At 46.0% G+C, this 23,257-nt stretch overlaps 2 protein-coding genes and 1 pseudogene across 2 annotated transcripts in view; 2 read left to right on the top strand and 1 right to left on the bottom strand.

The window, feature by feature from the left end:
• Positions 1 to 23,257, bottom strand: part of LOC139273419 (histone H2A) — a 605,799-nt gene that overhangs the window by 391,971 nt on the left and 190,571 nt on the right. The gene's annotated exons all lie outside the window — the stretch shown is intronic.
• LOC139273441 (zinc finger protein 721-like) overlaps positions 1 to 23,257 on the top strand; it is a 460,657-nt pseudogene that overhangs the window by 376,222 nt on the left and 61,178 nt on the right.
• Positions 18,702 to 19,076, top strand: LOC139273427 (histone H2B 1.2-like). The gene has a single exon (XM_070890340.1). It carries the CDS (start codon positions 18,702 to 18,704, stop codon positions 19,074 to 19,076), a length of 375 nt encoding a protein of 124 aa, XP_070746441.1.

The raw sequence follows: 23,257 nt of genomic DNA, 5'->3' as shown, positions 1-23,257 counted from the left end.
GTCGCAGGGCTCAGTACTGGGACTCCAGCTATTTACAGTATACATTAATGATTTGGATGAGGGAATTGAGTGTAATATCTCCAAGTTTGCAGATGACACTATAGTGGGTGGCAGTGTGAGCTGGGAGGAGGACGCTAAAAGGCTGCAGAGTGACTTGGACAGGTTAGGTGAGTGGGCAAACATGTGGCAGATGCAGTATGTGGATAAATGTGAGGTTATCCACTTTGGTGGCAAAAACATGAAGGCAGAATATTATCTGAATGGCGGCAGATTAGGAAAAGGGGAGGTGCAACGAGACCTGGATGTCATGGTACATCAGTCATTGAAAGTTGGCATGCAGGTACAGCAAGCGCCGAAGAAGGCAAATGGTATGTTCGCCTTCATAGCGAGGGGATTTGAGTATGGGAGCAGGGAGGTCTTACTGCAGTTGTACAGGGCCTTAGTGAGGTCTCACCTGGAATATTGTGTTCAGTTTTGGTCTCCTAATCTGAGGAAGGACGTTCTTGCTATTGAGGGAGTGCAGCGAAGGTTCACCAGACTGATTCCCGGGATAGGTGGACTGACATATGAGGAGAGACTGGATCAACTGGGCCTATATTCACTGGAGTTTAGAAGGATGAGAGGGGATCTCATAGAAACGTATAAAAATCTGATGGGACTGGACAGGTTAGATGAAGGAAGAATGTTCCTGATGTTGGGGAAGTCCAGGACCAGGGGACATAGTCTACGGATAAGGGGTAAGCCATTTAGGACTGAGATGAGGAGGAACTTCTTTACTCAGAGAGTTGTTAACCTGTGGAATTCCCTACCGCAGAGAGTTATTGATGCCAGTTCATTGGATATATTCAAGAGGGTGTTAGATATGGCCCTCACAGCTAAAGGGATCAAGGGGTATGGAGAGAAAGCAGGAAAGGGGTACTCAGGTGAATGATGAGCCATGATCTTATTGAATGTTGGTGCAGGCTCGAAGGGCCGAATGGCCTACTCCTGCACCTATTTTCTATGTTTCTAAGAAATAATGGATGGCATCAAATTGAAAACAAAAGCATACAATGTTGCGAAGATTAGTGGAAGGCCAGAAGATTGGGAACTTTTTAGAAAAGAGCAAAAGACGACTAAAATAGAAAAAAGGGAAAGGAGATAGATTAAGAGTAAACTAGCAAGAAATATAAAAAGAGACAGTTAGAGATTCTATAGGTATATAACAAGGAAGAGAGTAGCTAAGTTGGTCCCTTAGAGGATGAGACTGGGGAATTAATAATGGAAAACGAAAGTGGCAGAGAATTTGAACAAATATTTTGTATCGGTCTTCACTGTAGAAGACACTAAAAGCATCCCAATAATGGATAATCAAGGGGCTATGGGGAGGGGACAAGGTGGACAAGTCCCCTGGACCTAATGGCCTGCATCCTATGGTATTAAAAGAAGTGGCTACAGAGATGGCGGCTACATTGGTTGTAATCTGCCAAAAATCCCTGGATCCTGGATTTTTGATTGGAAAACAGCAAATGTAATTCCCCTATTTAAGAAAGGAGGGAGACAGAAAGCAGGAAACTGTTAGCCTAACATCAGTCATTGGGAAAATGCTGGAGTCCATTATTGATGAAGTAGCAGCAGGACATTTAGAAGATCATGGTACAGTCAAGCAGAGTCAGCATGCTTGACAAATTTATTGGTGTTCTTTGAGGATGTAATGAGCAGGGTGGATAAAGGGGAACCAGTCGGTGTCATGTATTTGGATTTCTAGAAGGCATCCAATAAGGTGCCACATAAAAGGTTACTCCGCAAGATAAGAGCTCACGGAATTGGGAGTAATATATTGGCATGGATAGAGGATTGGCTAACTAACAGAAAACAGAATTGGGAAAAATGGGGTCATTTTCAGGTTGGCAAACTAACTAGTGGGGTGCCACAGGGATCAGTGCTGGGAACTCAACTATTTACAATGTATATTAATGACTTGGATGAAGGGACCGAGAGTAATGTAGCTTAATTTGCTGATGATACAAAGAGAGGTGGAAAAGCAATTTGTGAGGAGGACGCAAAGAATCTACAAAGGGATATAGACAAGCTAAGTGAGTGAGCAAATATTTTGGAGATGGAGTATAATGTGGGAAAATGTGAGGTTATCCACTTTGGTATGAAAAATATAAAATCAAATTATTATTTACATGGGGAAAGATTAGAAAATGCTGCAGTACAGAGGGATCTGCGGGTCCTTGTACATAAAATACAAAAAGTTAGCAAGCAGATACAGCAAGTAATTAAGAAGGCAAATGGAATGTTGGCCTCTTTTGCAAGGGGGATGGAGTATAAAAGTAGGGAAGACCTGCTACAACTGTACAGGGAAGAAAGGTTGAGCAGTTTTTGAGCCTATATTCATTGGAGTTTAGAAGAATGAGAGGTGATCTTATTGAAACGTATAAGATTCTGAGGGGGCTTGACAGGGTCGATGCAGAGAGGATGTTTCCCCTGGTTGGGGAATCTAACACTAGGGGGCATAGTTTCAGAATAAGGTTGCCTATTTAAACTGGAGATGAGGAATTTCTTCTCTGAGGATCTTGAATCTTTGGAATTCTCTACCCCAGAGAGCTGTGGAGGCTGGGTCATTGAATTTATTTAAGGTGGGTATAGACAGACTTTTGAACGTTAAGGGAGTCGAGGGTTATAGGGAGCGGGCAGAGAAGTGGAGTTGAGGCCAAGATCAGATCAGCCATGGCTCAAGGGGCTAAATGGCCTACTCCATCTCCTATTTCTTATGTTCTTATGGGGTCTCGGTTGAACGTCTCATGTGAAAGACAGTACCTCTGACAGTGCAGCTCTGACAGATAGCAATATATCTATCCTATATTCATAAGTCAACCCCACACTGACACACAGTACCTGAGAGTGACGGGCAGGGTCTATCCTATACTCCCCTGCTTATCCCACACTCGATGATTAACCCCACTGTTCAAACTACAATCGGCTGAGCGCCTCCTCCTGCTTTTAATGGATGTTTAGAGTTTCAGCCGGACCAATAAAGTACTTTGCAATGGTTTTAGTTGAACATAAACATGGTGCTGAGGTGCCACTGTCGAATTTAAAATAGTTTCTGCTGAATGATTGTCACTTGTTGCAGGACTTGCTTTCAGCCAGGAGATGGCACCAACCTCTAATAGTTTGGAGTGTGCGGATTGTGTCCACACATCCAGACCACCGTGAGTCTGGTGCTGCCTGGGGAGCTGGTCAAGCACGGGGTGACCAAGTACTCCAGCTCCAAGTAAATCTCCACAATTTACTGACACAAAAACGCAGAAAATACAACGGCTCTTTTAAGAGCCACCCACAACCTTTCTGATGGAGCCACCAGTTTAATGCATTGAATTTGTCAGTTTATTCATTCCAGCTAACGTCTTTCCAGGTGTGGTGCCAGAGTACTGCTAATGTGGTATCCTTTGTTTAAGAAGGGAGAAAGGGATAGACCGAGTAATTACAGGCCAGTCAGCCTGACCTCGGTGATGGGAATATTATTGGAAAAAATTCTGAAGGACAGGATAAACCTTCATTTAGAAAGACACAGATTAATCAAGGGCAGCCAGCCCGGATTTGTAAATGGAAGGTCGTGTCTGGCTAACTTGATTGAATTTTTGAGGAGGTAACGAGGGTTGATGAGGCTAGTGCGTTTGATGTGTAAATGGATTTTAGCAAGACTTTTGCTAAGGTCCCGCATGGCAGAATGGTCACAAAAGTAAGAGCCCATGGGATCCAGGGAAAAGTGGCAAATTGGATACAAAATTGACAAAAAGGCAGGAAACAGAGGGTAATGGTTGATGGCTGTTTTTGTGACTGAAAGGATGTTTCCAGTGGGGTTCCGCAGGGCTCAGTACGAGGTCCCTTGCTTTTTGTGGTATACATCAATGATCTAGACTTGAATATAGGTGGTATGATTAAGAAGTTTGCAGATGATACTGAACTCTGCTATGTGGTTGATAATGAAGAAGAAAGCTGTAGACTGCAGGAAGATATCAATCAACTGGTCAGGTGGGCAGAACAGTGGCAAATGGAATTTCATCCAAAGAAGTGTGAGGTAATGCATTTGGGGAAGGTCAACAAGGAAAGGGAATACGCATTAAATGGTAGGTCACTGAGAAATGTAGAGGAACAAAGGGACCTGGGAGGGCATGTCCACAGATCCCTGAAGGTAGCAGGCCAAGTAGATAAGGTGGTTAAGAAGGCATACAAAATGCTTGCATTTATTAGAGCCATAGAATACAAGAGCGGGGGGGGGGGGGGGGGGGTTATGCTTGAACGGTATAAAATACTAGTTAGGCCACAGCTAGAGTACTGCGTGCTGTTCTGGTCAGCACATTACAGGAAGGATGTGATTGCACTGGAGAGGGTACATAGGAGATTTATGAGGATGTTGCCAGGAGTGGAGAATCTTAGCTATGAGGACAGATTGGATAGGCTGGGTTTGTTTTCCTTGTAACAGAGGAGACTGAAGGGAGACCTCATTGAGGTGTATAAAATTATGAGGGGCCTTGCTATAGTGATTAGAAAGGGTCTATTTCCCTTAGCAGAGGGGCCAACAACCAGGGGCATAAATTTAAAGTAATTGGTAGAAGGTTTAGAGATGATTTGAGGGGAGATGTCTCCACCCAGACGGTGTTGGGGGTCTGGAGCTCACTGCCTGAAAGGGTGGCAGAGGCAGAAACCCTCACCACGTTTTAAAAAGTACTTGGATGTGTACTTGAAGTGCTGTAACCTGCGGACCTCGAGCTGGGAAGTGGAATTCGGCTGGATATCCTCCTGTTGGCTGGCATGGACATGGCCTCCTTCCGTGCTGTAAATTTCCATGATTCTATGTTTGTCAATCTGGTGAGAAAATGATCAGAAAAATAGTCAAACTGCCCCATTTTAATGTCTGTCGCTGTCGAATTTGTTGTGAAATAAAGTGAGCACGGGCCTGTGACCCGCTCAATTCACTCTTACTCTGCTCTCGCACTCATTCAGAATTTCTACGCCACCCAGTGTACCCTTACCCACCCCGCTCAGGGCTAAGGATCATTTAATTCCGTTTCTCTCTGTGGAGCCAGTCTCTCCAATATTGAATTGCTGCTGTGAATATCCCGCTTACTGCCAGCACGTTCCATGCAATGTAACAATCCAGAGTGAGCTTATTGCACAGACCAGGATGGGCTCTGTTTTAAGGATCCTTGATTCTGTTTTCAGGAAACCCGGCTCCTGTTCAGCATCAGGGTCCCTCTATTCCCGGTAATCTGTTCCTGTCATGGAGATTGAGCTGAAACGAGTGCCCATCAGTTTGGTAAGAATGGGCCTTATTCCGCCCGCTAATGACAATATGACAGAGAACAGAAAAGGAACGACTAATGTAACATGTTTTTGTGTCAGCACTAGAAATGTGATGGGAAATTGTGAATAACAGAATGCAAGGTGAGAGATTTTTCAGCAAAATACTGCGGATGCTGGAATCTGAAATAAAAACAGAGATTTTTAATCTTTCTCTAAAAACGACATGCACGTTTATCTCTTCCCCACATTGATTGTCTACAAACACATTATCACACTGAAAGATACAGAATGAATCTCAGACTTGCACCCCATCCCAGTAACTGACAGATACAGAATTAATTTCATACACACTTATCATATCAGAGAATGACAGATTCAGAATGATACCCAATATACCACACAGTACCAGTGACAGGCAGAAAAGGAATGAAAGCTACGCTCACATACTGTAACAGAGACTGAGATTATGAATGATTCCCCCACTTCAATACATCACCAGAGACGGATTGATACAGCACTATTCCCACACGCACACACAGTACTAGAGACAGACAGATACACAATGAATGTAGCAGAGACCACACTGCAAGGCGTGAATATAGTGCGCAGCTTGGAGGAAGAACATCTAACTTGCTTTCTCATCTGGAAGAAGTGTTTGGGGCCCTGGATAATGGTCTGGGAAATGGTGAATGGGGAGATGATGTTTCCTCTGTACTTGGAATGACCTTTCTGACGGCAGGGCATGTGTGGGTGGCAACCACTAATCTGATTGGTTTTCTGAAATATCCAATCAGAGATACAGATCAATGCAAATTGATATCATTCTTAATCAGCCAATCACAATCATTGCCTTCACCCATCCCTCATTAGCAAAGGGCTGCTGAATTAATCCGAGCCTGATATGCAGTGCCAGAGAGTGAGTGGCAGTGTCTGTCCTATACATACCTGTCAATCCCACACTGACACATAGTACCAGAGAGTAAGTGGCAGCGTCTGTCCTATACACACCTGTCAATTCCACACTGGCACACAGTACCAGAGAGTGACAGACACAATATTTATCATTTTTCACCGGCCAATCTGACAGTGACACAATACAGAGAGTAACAGTCAGCGTCTATCCTATGCTATTTTGTCCATCACACACTGACACTGTACCAGTGAGCGATAGATACAGTATCTATCCTACACTGACCAGTAATCCCACACTGGCACACTGTACCAGAGTGACAGATACAGTATGTATCCTACACTCACCAGTAATCTCACACTGACACGCTGTACTAGAGAGTGATAGATACAGTATCTATCCTACACTGACCAGTGAATCCCACTGACACACTGTACCAGAGTGACAGAGGCACTGACTATCCCACGCTCAATGACTAACCCACTGTTCACACTAGAATCGGGTGAGCACGTCCACCTGCTTTTAATGGATGTTTAGACTATTCAGTGGTTTTAGCTGAACATAAGCATGGTTCTGAGCTATCTCTGTCGAATTTAAAATGGTTTCTGAATGATTGTCACTAGTTGCAGGTCGCGCTTTCAGCCAGGAGATGGCACCAACGTCTAATAGTTTAGAGTGTGCGGATTGTGTCCACACATCCAGACCGCCGTGAGTCTGGTGCTGCCCGGGGAGCTGGTCAAGCACGGGGTGACCAAGTACTCCAGCTCCGTAAATCTCCACAATGTACTGACAAAAAAACACACAAAACAGAACGGCTCTTTTAAGAGCCACCCACAGTCTCTCTGATGGAGCCGCCAGTTTAATGAACTCATTTCATCAGTTTAATCATTCCTGCTAACGTCCTTTCAATCTGGTGAGAAAATTATCAGTAAAATAGTCAAACTGCCCCATTTTAATGTCTCTCTGTCGAATTTAATATAAATATAAGGTTTCAATTTTTAAATTTGACATCTATTTTAAAATAGTTCAATTGAGTCCGATAATTCTTATAATTCTGAATCTATTCCCCACCCCAATATATCCCCGCTCCTGATCCCAGGTCGCTGTTCGCTCTGTGAGGCGGTGGGTGGCTCTTCGAGGAGCCCTTGTGGTGTGCTGGGTAGAAAGGGTCGAGTTGTTCAGCCTCAGAATCCATAGAGAGTGCGGGCGGCCCTGCCATCTGCCATTTCAGAAAGTACACCACATTCATGGCAGTGACTGTCTTGCGTTTGGCGTGCTCAGTGTAGGTGACCACATCCCTGATCACATTCTCCAGGAAAACCTTCAGCACCCCGCGGGTCTCCTCGTAGATCAGGCCCGAGATCCGCTGACACTGCCACGGCGAGCCAGGCGGCGGATGGCGGGTTTGGTGATGCCCTGGATGTTATCACGGTGCACTTTACGGTGGCATTTGGCTCCACCGTTTCCCAGTCCTTTGCCTCCTTTATGTCTTCCAGACATGATGATTCTTCACAGGAACATAAACTGAATGATAAACTCTCGCCATCCAGATGTGTTTATGAAGCCAGCCCGGACCTGGTTGAGGAAGGCAGAGTGTGTGAGAGGCGAGGAGGAACCAGAATCAGGGTGACAGGTTGAACAGAGACAGCGGCCTCTGAGCTTCCAGAACCGCCTCCAGGCTTCACGCTCCAGCATTGAAATACTTGTCTGCTCCTCCCCTACCCCCTCTCCCCAACCAGTGTTTAAGCCAACGGGAAGGGGCCCAGGCGAGCTCCCCTCCCCCAGCGGCTGCCGTTTCCTCTGTGCTGGGCTGATAATCGTTGAACACATCAGGAAGAGGAGTTATTCCGGGCCCGAGTAAGGGAGTAAACAGCAGCTCTTCGCATTGGGACTGTGTCCGCAGATGGGCTTTGTGTCGGGGTATCGGGGGCTGTTTGTAAGAGGCAGAGTGGAGCAGGAAGTAGTTCAGGAACATGGAGTGAGTGGGGGAAGGGAGCGGAGATATCCCGGGCTGTGTGTGTCCAATGTAAGGTAACAGAGAAAGTTAATCACCGCACTCTTTCAAATCATTGCTGCTTTCTTTCACCAAATCTGTAGTGAATGTTCCTGATTCAGTCCCAATCTCAGTGTCTGTTGTTCTTGAACATTGAACAGTGGAAACACAGCCTGACAGTGAGGATGTGAGGAGTGTCACAAAGTGCATCTATTGCAGGCACCAGGACAGAAGTGTGAAAATGCACAATTCAAATTTGGTAATTTTGTTTCGGGTGCGTTGAGTTCTCCAGAACCATGTTGAAGGTGATCGAGAGATACATTGTCACTCCCTCAGATACATAGAATCCGGGCTCTGTGACATTCTGTTGACTGCACAGGCACTTAACTTGGTTCCAATAGACTGAGAACAATTATTGTACAGCCCAGGTACCTATGGTTATAATCCAGAAAGCGATTCAGAATTTTACAGGTAGTCCTGTGGGAATGGAAGATATAAACAGCGACTGAATCAATCGGGTGACCCCATTCATGGACCAGTGCTGGGTTTGGGTTGTGTCTGGATGCTGATAACTTACTATAGAACCGTCCTACACACCTGGTGTGGAAAATCTGAGTGCCGCTGTACTGCAGTGAGGTCCGACAAGGACACTGTTTGTATCACGGTTTCCTCTCTCCAGATACGTTACTTTATTATAAACATATACATTCATTACAACTTTATTTTATATTCTCCCCATCAGCTGTCCATATCATAACTAATATTGTTCTGGTATTATTATTCTCAAAGCAAAATACTTCAACGAGCCAGAATAAATGTGATATTTCCTCCACCCGGAACACAAGGAAAAGTGCAAGCAGCTCCTTCTCGCACACAGGAAGTATATTATCACTCACAGAGCACAGAGACACAGAACTGGCCTCAATCCTATTATCACAGGCAGCAGAAGCTGTCAGCCCAACAGTGATCCAAAGTGGCTAAGTTACATTGTGAATCTTACATCCACATGGAGCAGTAGGATCAGAGAATACTGCGTACAGTTTTGGTTTCCATATTTACGAAAGAATATACTTGCTTTGGAGGCAGTTCAGAGAAGGTTCACTAGATTGATTCCAGAGATGAGGGTTTGACTTATGAGGAAAGGTTGAGAAGGTTGGGCCTCTACTCATTGGAATTCAGACGAATGAGAGGTGATCTCATCGAAATGTATAAGATTATGAGGGGGCTTGACAACGTGGATGCAGAGAGGATGTTTCCACTGATAGGGAAGACTAGAACTAGGGGGCATAATTTTAGAATGAGGGGCCGCCCATTAAAAACTGAGATGAGGAGGAATTTCTTCTCTCACAGGGTTGTAAATCTGTGGAATTTGCTGCCTCAGAGAGCTGTGGAAGCTGGGACATTGAATAAATTTAAGACAGAGATAGACAGCTTCTTAACCGATAACGGAATAAGGGGTTATTGGGAGCAGGCAGGGAAGTGGACCTGAGTCCATGATCAGATCAGCCATGATCGTATTAAATGGTAAAGCAGGCTCGAGGGGCCATATGGCCTACTCCTGCTCCTATTTCTTATGTTCTTATGCTGTTTCACCATTGAAACATATCACATTCATATACCAGATACTGAAATATATAGAATAAAACCCACAATTGCACACCAGAAACTGATAGATATAGATTAAAACCCACACTCATCGACCAGAAACTGACAGGTACACTTTAAACCACACACTTTTTACCAGAAACTGATGGTTACAGATTAAACCCCACACATATACCAGAAACTAACAGGTACAGAATATCACCCACACTCACACACCAGAAACTGACAGGTACAGATTAAAGCCCACAATCAGAAACCAAAAATTGATAGGTACAGATTAAACTCCACACTCACATACCAGCAACAGACAGGTACAGATTAATTGCCACACTCATATACCAGAAACTGACAGGTACCAAATAAAATACACATTACATATTCCAGAAACTGACAGGTCCGATTTAAAGCACACACTCACATACCAGGAACTGACAGGTATAGATTAAAGCCACACTCACATACCAGAGATGGCAGGTAATAAAATACACACTCATATACCAGAAACTGGTAGGTACAGATGAAACCTGCACTCATATGCCAGAAAATGACAGATACAGATTAAAACTCAAACTCACATACCAGAGATTGACAGGTAGAGAATATAATACCCACTCGCTTATTAGAATCTGATAGCCCACAATCATAAACCAAAAATTGATAGGTACAGATTACACCCCACACTCATACCACACACTGACAGGTACATATTAAAACCTAAACTCATATACCAGAAACTGACAGGTACAGGATAAAACCTACAGTCAATGCCAGAAACTGGCAGGTAAAGATTAACCTCACAGTCATATAACAGAGATTGACAGTTACATAATAAAATACGCAGTCATATTACAGAAACTGACAGGTACAGAATAAAGCCCACAGTCATATACCAGAAATTGATAGGTAGAGATTAAAGACCACACTCACATACCAGAAACTGACAGGTATAAACATGACATTAAACCTCACATTCACATACCAAAAACTGACAGGTAGATATTAAACCCACACTCATATACCAGAACCAAGAGGTACAGAATATAATCCACACTCACATAGCAGCTGATGGGTGCAGATTAACCCCACACTCACATACCAGAGTCTAATGGGTACAGAATAAACACCACACTCAAATACCAGAAACTGACAGGTACAGATTAAACCCACAATCACATACCAGAGATTGACAGGTACAGAATAAAATACACACTCGCATATTAGAATCTGATATGTACAGATTACAGTCCACACTCACGTCCATCATAGGCAGTCCCTCGAAATGAGGATGACTTGCTTCCACGCCAAAAAGGGATGAATTCACAGGTGTTTAATTGCTGGATCTAATATTCCAGGTCCCGAACTACATGTTGAAGGGTGGAAGATGCCTGTGCGTGGATTTTTTTTTATGTGTGGTGACCGTTGCACACCAGCCACCACACGGGCTTGACAGAGCTAGGTCTTGGTCCAGTGGCAAGGATTAACCAAGACGACTGGAGACCAGCTCTGCTGCACGGACCTAGTGCGCACACATATCGCAGTGTGGGCTGGCCCGTGCTGCCCCTGGGCCCTCGCCTCTTCTGAGCCTAAGAGGAGATCTGACAGAGGTCTTTAACATTATGAAGGAGTTCGATAGGGTGGGTGTGGAGAAACGTTTTTCACTTGTGGACAAGTCCAGAACAAGGGAGCATAAATATAAGATAGCCAGTAACAGATCTAGGAGGATTTGGGAGGAAGTTCTTGACAGAGAGTGGTGAGAATGTGGGATTTGCTGCCACAGGGAGTGATGAAGCAGAGAGCATTGATGCATTGAAGGGGAGGCTTGATGCATTTATGCGGGAGAGGGAATAGAGGGAAACTAGGACAGGGTGGGAAGAGGCAATTAGAGTGAGAGAGGGCTAGTGTGGATTATAAACACCAGCATTGATCAGGCGGGTGAGTGGGCTGTTTCTGTGCTAGAGATTCTTCATTTCCAACACACAAGCAGCAGGATGCAGCGCTGCCCTGATTAATGATTAACTTCTTCGTCTTACCACGAATAAAAATTCGATCAAAATGAATTGAAAAATCCAAAGATCAAGAGGTAAAGCTCACAGTGCCAGTCACCTCAAAAGAAGAGAGACTTGTATTTCTATAGCGCCTTTCATGACCTCAGGACATCCCAAAGCGCTTCACAGCCAATGAAGACTTTTGAAGTGCAGTGACTTTTGTAAGGTAGGAAAGGCGGCAGCGAATATGCGCACAGCAAGCTCCCACAAACAGCAATGTGATAATGACCAGCCAATCCATCCCATCCGAAAGGACAGAAATGAGAGAGAGGAGAAGCGATGAATCAGAAGTGGTCATTCCAAAGCTTAAAAGCCCAGAGACTGACCGAGGAAGGGAGGACTAGAGGGAGGTGAGGAGACATACAGTTTTAAGGTCATGGGAAAGAGCGAGTGGGGAGCTGAATTTTGACACACTGGAGGAGGAGGAAAGGGTGTAGAGGGTGAGGGGGTGGGGGGGGGGACGGATTTTTGCAGCTCAGGAAAATTCAGAGGAGCAAATGTTTGAAGACAAGAAGCTCGGAGGAGCCCAGACCAGAATTAATTCCACTGGTGACACTGGTGGCCCAGGTCACCCATTCTGTTTACCGGCTGCGCTTTCCCAGCTGTACATTAACTGGTTTCAGAGCAGAACGCGTGGCCAGAAATCAGTCTGTTCCCAGGAGCGACAATGGTTAGCCACAGATTCTGCTTTTTACCTTTCATTCTAATTTCCTGTGTCCCATTAAAAGCGACTCCACGGGATGTGGGCAGTGGGTGGATTGCGAAGCGCCGTGGAGTTTTTAAAAAATTTATAAAAAGGAGTCTTATTACACACAGCTCGACATGACACCGTAAAAACAAAACCTGCTACATAACACCCTTAAGTGAACAAGATTGGTTTTATTCCACTTTGGCCACTGTCCAGACTCCATCTGGTGAAACTGCTAAAGGAATCTTTCAATTCACCTTATTACACATTGAAAAGTCTAAAAATATATGTTTTTTTTTTGTAGCCAACACTATCGCCTCCCACATAAAACTTCAAGAACAGCCGAAATGCACCCAACTCCTGTGGCTTGCTTTGAAGTGCTGCTTTTAAACTGAGCCCAGTTAGAAACAGAATTGACAGTCTCAGACATTTAACCCCACACACACAAGACTCGTTTAAACTGATCCTCTGTATTGTAGAAGACAACAGAAAGTTTAAAAATGCAACAATTTGCAAACCTTATCCTTATTTCAAACTGGGCTCAGGGGCTGTACAGATACATCTTAAAACCTAAACTCATATTCCAGAAACTGACAGGTACAGGATAAAACTTACACACACATACCAGAAACTGGCAGGTACAGATTAATCCCACAGTCATATTACAGAGATTGACAGGTACATAATAAAATACAGTCATATAACGAAAACTGACAGGTACAGAATAAAGCCCACAGTTACATACCAGAAATTGATAGGTACAGATTAAAGACCACACTTACATACCAAAAACTGACAGGTAGATATTAAACCCACACTCATATCCAAGAACCGAGAGGTACAGAATAAAATCCACACTCACATAGCAGCTGGCGGTGCAGATTAACCCCACACTCACACACCAGAGACCAACGGGTACAGAATAAACACCACACTCAAATACTAGGGACTGACAGGTACAGAATAAAATACACACTCACATACCAGAATCTAACACCATTAGCTCCGGTGAGATCCAGACCGCCGTGCGCCTGCTGCTGCCCGGGGAGCTGGCCAAGCACGCGGTGTCGGAAGGAACAAAGGCGGTGACTAAGTACACCAGCTCCAAGTAAAACTCCACGTTGTCCTGAGAGAACAAACCAGAAACACAACGGCTCTTTTAAGAGCCGCCCACAACCTCTCTGAAAGACCTAAAGCGCATCACCCTTTAGACTCAATTTACTGTAATTATTTCCTTAACAAGTGTGTTTGAGAACCTTTGCAGTTCCAGCTGTGGATTTAGTTTTGAATTCTCATAAGCAGCTTCACTGTCTGGTTCGACGTTAGGACCGCTGTTGAATTTCCCGCCATTCAAGCTACAAACACGATTCCTTGTCGCTCGTTCCCATTTACAGCGCCTGCCGAGGAATTAAGAGCTTGTTTAGGGATGAGACTCAGATTTCAGTCACCTCATTCTCTCGCAAGCCCTTTTCAAGTTTATTCTTCAATTCCTGTTACGGGTCAATCCGTTTATTAACCCGAGACTTCCCGCAGTGTAACAACCCAGAATGGGAGTTCTTACAGAGACCAGAACGGGGGCAGTGTGAACACTCTGTCCCTCTTCTCTTTTCACAGAAGGACTCCCAGTTTTGGTCTCACTCCCGCCTGTGCGGAGGATCGATCCATGGTCTGTGATTCCCAACTTTTACACAGTTTGAGCTGGAATGTGACCCGTTACAGAGTCAGTGGGGATTGATTGCCGTCCGTTACAGACAGTTTGAAAGTGAACGCGAATTTAATCCTGATTGGAACAGCCTGGAATTAGTAAGGGAAATATGGAATAAAATAAAAGGAAGTAAACCCTGTTTGTAAATCTTTGGCTAATGGTGAATTTATTAACATAATCCGCACTTTAAAAAATTATTGGCTGGGTTTTTGAAATTAAAAATCATTCGAGGTGTGACTGTTGACGGGAATTTTTGCCCTCGTTTCATTGGTGGTCTCAACAGACAATGGGTAAGGCGAGAGATTAACATTCAGCGGTGATTTGAGTAAAGAATCATCATGACTGGAAGAAGTAAAGGAGGCAAAGGACTGGGTAAAGGCGGAACCAAACGGCACCGTAAAGTGCTCCGTAATAACATCCAGGGCATCACCAAATCAGCCATCCGCCGCCTGGCTCGCCGTGGCGGTGTCAAGGGGATCCCGGGCCTGATCTATGAGGAGGCCCGCGGGGTGCTGAAGGTGGAGAATGTGATCAGGGATGCGGTCACCTACACTGAGCACGTCAAGCGCAAGACGGTCACTGGCATGGATGTGGTGTACGCTCTGAGGATCGCACTCTCTATGGGTTCGGCGGCTGAACAACGCGACCTTTCCGCCAAGCACAAAACAAAGGCTCTTCTAAGAGCCACCCACCGCCTCACAGAGAGAGCAGTGCCTGGGGAACGGGGGCGAGATAGTTGATTTACATTTTGTTCTGTATAGATATGTTTTTTGCCAAGATCTATATTGTGGTGTTAGGTGTTTTAAATCAGCATCTACACGATGGACGGAATGGCTTTTTAGTCTTCGAATCATAGACATTTACAACACATTCCAGGTGAAGGTAATACTGAAACAACTAATGTAGTAAGAACATAAGAAATAGGAGCAAATCTAGGCCATACGGCCCCTCGAGCCTGCTACGCCATTTAATACGATCATGGACTCAGGACTACTTCCCTGCCACATAACCCCTTATTCCCTTATCATTTAAGAAACTGTCTGTTTCTGTCTTAAATTTATTCAATGTTCCAGCTTCCACAGCTCTCTGAGGCAGCAAATTCCACAGATCCACAACCCTCAGAGAAGAAATGTCTCCTCAATTCAGTATTAAATGGGCGGCCTCTTATTCTAAGATTAAGCCCTCTAGTTCTAGTCTCCCCTAGCAGTGGAAACATCCTCTCTGCATCCACCTTGTCAAGCCCCCTCATAATCTTATATGTTTCGATAAGATCACTTCTCATTCTTCTGAATTCCAATAAATAGAGGCCCAACCTACTCAACCTTGCCTCATAAGTCAACCCACTCATTCCGGAATCAACCTTGTGAACCTTCTCTGAACTGTCTCCAAAGCAAGTATATCCTTTCTTAAATATGGAAACCAAAACTGCACGCAGTATTAGAAACATAGAAACATAGAAAATAGGTGCAGGAGTAGGCCATTCGGCCCTTCTAGCCTGCACCGCCATTCAATGAGTTCATGGCTGAACATGCAACTTCAGTACCCCATTCCTGCTTTCTCAGCATACCCCTTGATCCCCCTAGTAGTAAGGACTTCATCTAACTCCTTTTTGAATATATTTAGTGAATTGGCCTCAACACCTTTCTGTGGTAGAGAATTCCACAGGTTCACCACTCTCTGGGTGAAGAAATTCCTCCTCATCTCGGTCCTAAATGGCTTCCCCCTTATCCTCAGACTGTGTCCCCTGGTTCTGGACTTCCCCAACATTGGGAACATTCTTCCTGCATCTAACCTGTCGAAACCCGTCAGAATTTTAAACGTTTCTATGAGGTCCCCTCTCATTCTTCTGAACTCCAGTGAATACAAGCCCAGTTGATCCAGTCTTTCTTGATAGGTCAGTCCCGCCATCCCGGGAATCAGTCTGGTGAACTTTCGCTGCACTCCCTCAATAGCAAGAATGTCCTTCCTCAGGTTAGGAGACCGAAACTGTACACAATACTCCAGGTGTGGCCTCACCAAGGCCCTGTACAATTGTAGCAACACCTCCCTGCCCCTGTACTCAAATCCCCTCGCTATGAAGGCCAACATGCCATTTGCTTTCTTAACCGCCTGCTGTACCTGCATGCCAACCTTCAATAACTGATGTACCATGACACCCAGGTTTCTTTGCACCTCCCCTTTTCCTAATCTGTCACCATTCAGATAATAGTCTGTCTCTCTGTTTTTACCACCAAAGTGGATAACCTCACATTTATCCACATTATACTTCATCTGCCATGCATTTGCCCACTCACCTAACCTATCCAAGTCGCTCTGCAGCCTCATAGCATCCTCCTCGCAGCTCACACTGCCACCCAACTTAGTGTCATCCGCAAATTTGGAGATACTACATTTAATCCCCTCGTCTAAATCATTAATGTACAGTGTAAACAGCTGGGGCCCCAGCACAGAACCTTGCGGTACCCCACTAGTCACTGCCTGCCATTCTGAAAAGTACCCATTTACTCCTACTCTTTGCTTCCTGTCTGACAACCAGTTCTCAATCCATGTCAGCACACTACCCCCAATCCCATGTGCTTTAACTTTGCACATTAATCTCTTGTGTGGGACCTTGTCGAAAGCCTTCTGAAAGTCCAAATATATCACATCAACTGGTTCTCCCTTGTCCACTCTACTGGAAACATCCTCAAAAAATTCCAGAAGATTTGTCAAGCATGATTTCCCTTTCACAAATCCATGCTGACTTGGACCTATCATATTACCTCTTTCCAAATGCACTGCTATGACATCCTTAATAATTGATTCCATCATTTTACCCACTACCGATGTCAGGCTGACCGGTCTATAATTCCCTGTTTTCTCTCTCCCACCTTTTTTAAAAAGTGGGGTTACATTGGCTACCCTCCACTCCATAGGAACTGATCCAGAGTCAATGGAATGTTGGAAAATGATTGTCAATGAATCCGCTATTTCCAAGGCCACCTCCTTAAGTACTCTGGGATGCAGTCCATCAGGCCCTGGGGATTTATCGGCCTTCAATCCCATCAATTTCCCCAACACAATTTCCCGACTAATAAAGATTTCCCTCAGTTCCTCCTCCTTATAGACCCTCCGACCCCTTTTATATTCCAGGTGCGGCCTCACCAATACCCTGTACAACAGTAGCAAGACTTCCCTGCTTTTATACTCCATCCCCTTTGCAATAAAGGCCAAGATTCCATTGGCTTTCCTGATCATTTGCTGTACCTGCATATTAACCTTTTGTGTTTCATGCACAAGTAACCCCAGGTCCCCTGTACTGCAGCACTTTGCAATCTTTCGCCATTGAAATAATAACTTACTCTTTGATTTTTTTTCTGCCAAAATGCATGACCTCACACTTTCCAATATTATACTCCATCTGCCAAATTCTTGCTCACTCACTTAGCCTGTCTATGTCCTTTTGCAGAATTTTTGTGTCCTCCTCACACATTGCTTTTCCTCCCATCTTTGTATCGTCAGCAAACTTGGCTGCATTACACTCGGTCTCTTCATCCAAGTTGTTAATATAGATCATAAATAGATGGGGTCCCAGCACTGATCCCTGTGGCATCCCATTGGATACTGATTGCCAACCCAAGAATGATCCATTTATCCTGACTCTCTGGTTTCTGTTCATTCGCCAATCCTCTATTCATGCTAATTTATTAACCCAACCCCGTGAACTTTTACCTTGTGCAGAACTTTTATGTGGCACCTGTCAAATGCCTTCTGGAAGACCAAATACACCACATCCACTGCTTCCCCTTTATCCACCCTGTTCGTGACATCCTCAAAGAATTCCAGCAAATTTGTCAAACATGAATTCCTCTTCATAAATCCATGCTGTTACATCTATGTTACAGCAGTGACAGATAAGAAAGGTGTTGAATTAAACGATAGGAGGAAGGCAGCATCAGGGAGGAAGGACTGTGAGGGTCCCTTGCCCTCATAGGAGAACTCCCAGGTCCTGATCAGAAGTGACCCTCAGACAATCTCGGTTACAAAGCGGTCAATGTCTCGAACATGTAGAAATCTAGATCGACAAACACAGCAGCGAGTTTGCTGTTCAGATATATTTATATATATAGGAAAAAACGTGAATGAACCTTCCTCATAAGTCCGGCCGTCATTAACCATTTTTGCCTGAGAGCAGAACAGAAACATAAAGAACGGTGTATAAATCGGGAGGGGATGTAATTGATGACCTCATTCAAGAATTTGAGATTGTGGCGAGCAATAAATCTGATTGGATGTTTAAAGAGACCAATCAGAGAGATGCAGAACAATGGAAATTGACAACGCGGCCAATGAACCAATCACAGTCATTGCCTTCGCCCATCCTTCATTAGCATAGGGTTGTGGGCGGAGTGTGGGGCTGCCAATATAATACGAGCTCCGAGCAGAATTTTCTTCATATCTGTACCTGACTGAACAAGACGATGCCTGAGGAGAAGAAACCAGCTTCGAAAAAGGGTGCCAAGAAAATAATCAAGAAAACACCACCGAAGGGCGGCAAGAAGCGCAGAAAGTCGAGGAAGGAGAGTTACTCCATCTACATCTACAAAGTGATGAAGCAGGTTCACCCCGACACCGGGATCTCCTCCAAGGCAATGGGCATCATGAACTCGTTTGTGAACGATATTTTCGAGCGCATCGCGGGTGAGGCTTCCCGCCTGGCCCATTATAACAAACGCCGCACCATCAGCTCCCGGGAGATCCAGACCGCCGTGCGCCTGCTGCTGCCCGGGGAGCTGGCCAAGCACGCCGTGTCGGAAGGGACAAAGGCGGTGACCAAATACACCAGCTCCAAGTAAAACTCCACGTTGTCCTGACAACAAACCCCAAACACAACGGCTCTTTTAAGAGCCACCCACAACATCATTGAAAGAGCTGCACAAATACATCTCCCTTTCGACTGAATTTACTGTAATTATTTCCCGAACAACTGTGTGTGAGAACCTTTGCAGTTCCAGCTGTAGATTTAGTTTTGAATTCTCATAAGCAGCTTCACTGACGGGTTCAACCTTGGCGTCGCTGGAATTTCCTGCAGAGTCAACTACAAACACGGTCCCTGGTCGCTTTCCCTTTGTTCTCAGACCCGTTCATTCACAGCGCCTGCCGACGAATTTATTTTGGGGGACGGGGAAACTCCGATTTCAGACACGTTCTCACTCAAGCCCTTTTCACGTTTTGTTTTATTCCGTTGCGCTCAGTCCGTTTATTAACCCGAGACTCCCCGCAGTGTAACAACCCAGAATGGGAGTTCTTAGAGACTAGAACAGGGGCAGTTTGAACACTCTGTCCCTCTTTTTTCACAGAAGGACTCTCCGTTCTGGTCTCACCCCCACAGCAGCTCCTGTGAAAAGAAGTTCACTTTTACAAAGCTGGAGCTGGAATGTGTCCCGTTACAGAATCAGTGGGGACTGAGTCCCGCCCGTTACAGACAGTTTGAAACTGAAGCCGAATTTAATCCTGATTGTTACAGGCCGGAACTTGCAAGGGAAACATGGAATAAGACAAAAGGAAACAAATTGTATAGAAATATATGACTAATGGTGAAGTTACTAACATAATCCGCAATTTTAACAATTATTGGCGGGATTTTTGAATTTTAAAAATCGTTAGATTCTGACTGTTGGGAACCAGTAATTTCCGCCCTCCTTTCATTGGTGGATAAACAGGCTGTGATTGGTCATCGGAAACGGCCAATGAAATCCACGACAGAGTGACCAATCACACGTTCGCTCCCTGCATCCCTCCAGAAGGTAAAAGAAGGGCAGATGTGGGAGGAGTTTCTCATTCCTTGTCTGAACTTGTGGATTGTGGAAATGTCTGGAAGAGGAAAAACCGGCGGTAAAGCTCGGGCCAAGGCCAAGTCTCGCTCCTCCCGGGCCGGACTGCAGTTCCCTGTGGGCCGTGTTCACAGGCTCCTGCGAAAGGGGAACTACGCTCAACGTGTGGGTGCCGGAGCCCCGGTCTACATGGCTGCTGTGCTCGAGTATCTGACCGCTGAAATCCTGGAACTGGCCGGCAACGCGGCCCGCGACAACAAAAAGACCCGCATCATCCCCAGACACCTGCAGCTGGCCATCCGCAACGACGAGGAGCTCAACAAGTTGCTGGGAAAGGTGACCATCGCTCAGGGCGGGGTGCTGCCCAATATCCAGGCTGTGCTGCTGCCCAAGAAAAGCACCACTTCGTCCAAGAGCAAGTAAAGCGGACAAGATTTAATCTAATAACCCAAAGGCTCTTTTCAGAGCCACCCACAGTATCTGTGAAAGGGCTACTTACTGTGTTATTGGAGACCTTCAGTTCAGGTACCGATAGATTGGTCTGTTTCAGACCTGTATGCGGGAGTTTTCAGTTCCTGGTATCTGCATTACGGTTCTCTACTCACACAAACTGTTTTAGTTAGCAGCTAATAATTAAACTACAGTTGTTAGAGACTCAAAACTTGTATAAATACCGCAACCGGTTCCTTAAATATTCTCTAGTCTATCAATGAAAGCTGTATGAAGAGAGTCGGCGGTTATTAAAAGGGCCTGGTTTAATTCTGGTCTGGTTTGAGAGTTTGAATGCTGGCTCTGTTCCCGGGAGCTCCGGCCGTTCCCGGGCTGTGTATTTCTCTTCTTAGCCGACCAGTTTAGACCTACACTGAGCAGCCAAACGCCAGACGGTCACTGCCATGGATGTGGTGTTCGCTCTGAAACGGCAGGGCCGCACTTTATATGGATTCAACACGACCCTCTCCCCCAAGCACAAAGCAAAGGCTCTTCTCAGTGCTACCCACCGTCTCACAGGGAGGGGGACGGAGGGAGATATCGTTGATTTACATTTTGTTCTGTATAGATAGATATTTTCGCCAAGGTCTCTATGTTTTAAATCAGCATATGCACGATGGATGGTATATCCTTTTAGTTTCAGAATTCTAGACATTTATAATCGAAGCTTCCAGCACGGAAGGAGGCCACTTCGGCCCATCGTGTCCATGCCGGCCAACAAAAGGTAATCCAGCCGAAACCCACTTTCCAGCTCGAGGTCCGTAACCCTGCAGGTTACGGCACTTCAATTGCACATCCGAGTAGTTTTAAATGTGGTGAGGGTTTCTGCCTCGACCACCCATTCAGGCAGTGAGTTCCAGACCCCCACCCTCTGTGTGAAGAAATTTCCCCTCTAAATCTTCTGCCAATTACTTTAAATGTATGTCCCCAGTGCTAAGGGAAATAGGTCGTTTATGGCACAACTCTTTTGGGGAAAACATAATAAATTAATCCAAGTGTCCCCCGATCTGGGGGACACTCCAAACACTTTTCACGTGCCATTTTTGTTTTGGTTATTTTTGTGGGGTTTTTTTTGGCAGAAAAACCATAATTTACAAGTGCCCCCTATAAAAGGGGAGGAGGACACTAAAACCCAGCAATTAAAACAAATGAAACTTTAAAACATATAAAATCATGTTTAAATTTGGTTGCCGGGTGTGACAATGCACTCCAGTCCCTCCAGCGCCCATCTCTCGTGGAAGGCCGCGAGCGTACCGGTGGACATTGCGTGCTCCATCTCTCGGGACACCCTGACCCGGATGTAAGCACGGAAGAGAGGCAGGCAGTCAGGCTGAACGACCCCCTCGACTGCCCACTGCCTGGACCGGCTGATGGCACCCTTGGCCGTGCCCAGGAGCAGTCCTACAAGGAGGCCTTTGGACCTACCCGCTCCCCTCTGCACAGGGTGCCCAAAGATCAGGAGTGTGGGACTGAAGTGCAACCAGAAATTGAGGAGCAGCCCCTTTAAATAATGGAAAAGGGGCTGCAACCTCATACATTCACCAAAACGTGGAACACGGACTCTTCCAGACCACAGAAATTGCAGGCGGCCTGGGAGCCCGTGAACCGACTTAAACATTTATTGCACGGGACTGCTCCATGTAGCACCTTCCAGGCCAAGTCCCGAATAAATAATGGGAGGACTCCCGCATAGAGTACACTCCATCGGGGTCCCCCGCCTCAGCCGGACAGCAAGATGGTACGCCATGGCGTTTCCGGATGGCAGACGAGGATGGCCAGGTTGAGAGTGTGCAGAAGCAGCCCATACAGGATACCCCTCCATGCAGAACTGAAAGGCACGGAGGGGAATTCCCCGAGGTGGCTCAAGTTGTGAGGCGTCGGCTCCCGAGGGAGGTTCCGGGGTTTGGCGCCGATAAGGAATTCCGTCCGGACGGGGGTCAGTTCGGACGGGATCTCCTCACGTGCTTGAGCCTCCTCGACGTACCTAACAGAGTCAGGGCCCAGAGCTGTTTTTAGCGACTCAATGGCATCGGCCACACGGCTGACGTCGGCCGAATTTTGGTGCCCTGCCAGCAAGTCTGGCGCCATCCAGCCCGCTCCTCCACCATCGAGCAGGTCCCTGACCCTGGTCACCTCGCCAGCCGCAGCCCTCTCGTTCGACTGCCACCTGAAACCTCGGTCGTGGAGGTATGGATTCCCGAGCAGTGGCTCCTGCAGGACAGCTGCCACTCCAGCTGGTGGAGAGCTGCGCTTGGTGGAGACTTTGTTCCAGACCCTGATGAGTTCCTGGTAAAAGACAGGCAGCCCCTGGACGGCGGTCCTGATGCTCCCCAAGCTCACAGGAGCTGCATGTCATAGTTGAGGCTGTGCTGCTGGCGGAAGAAATACGTCGCCAGCGCACGCCACCTAGGAGGGGGCTCAACGTAAAGGTATCTCTGCAGGGTCTGAAGACGGAAAGTCGCTAGCTGGGTGCTGACACACCCAACGACTGACCGCCCTCCCTAAGCAGGAGACTCAAGACTGCCGCAGAGACCCAGTGCTTCCTGTTGTTCCAGAAGAAGTCCACCAGCTTCTTCTGTATCTTGGCGACAAACGCAGGGGGAGGGGTCAAAGTGACCAGCCGGTACCACAGCATAGCAGCCACCAGCTAGTTTATGACTAGGGCTCGACCCCTGTAGGACAGCACTCGGAGCAGTCCTGTCCAGTGCCCTAGG

This window comes from Pristiophorus japonicus, chromosome 9 (genome assembly GCF_044704955.1).
Source record: "Pristiophorus japonicus isolate sPriJap1 chromosome 9, sPriJap1.hap1, whole genome shotgun sequence".
Lineage (NCBI taxonomy): Eukaryota > Metazoa > Chordata > Chondrichthyes > Pristiophoridae > Pristiophorus > Pristiophorus japonicus.
This window is presented reverse-complemented; position numbering and strand designations above follow the sequence as displayed.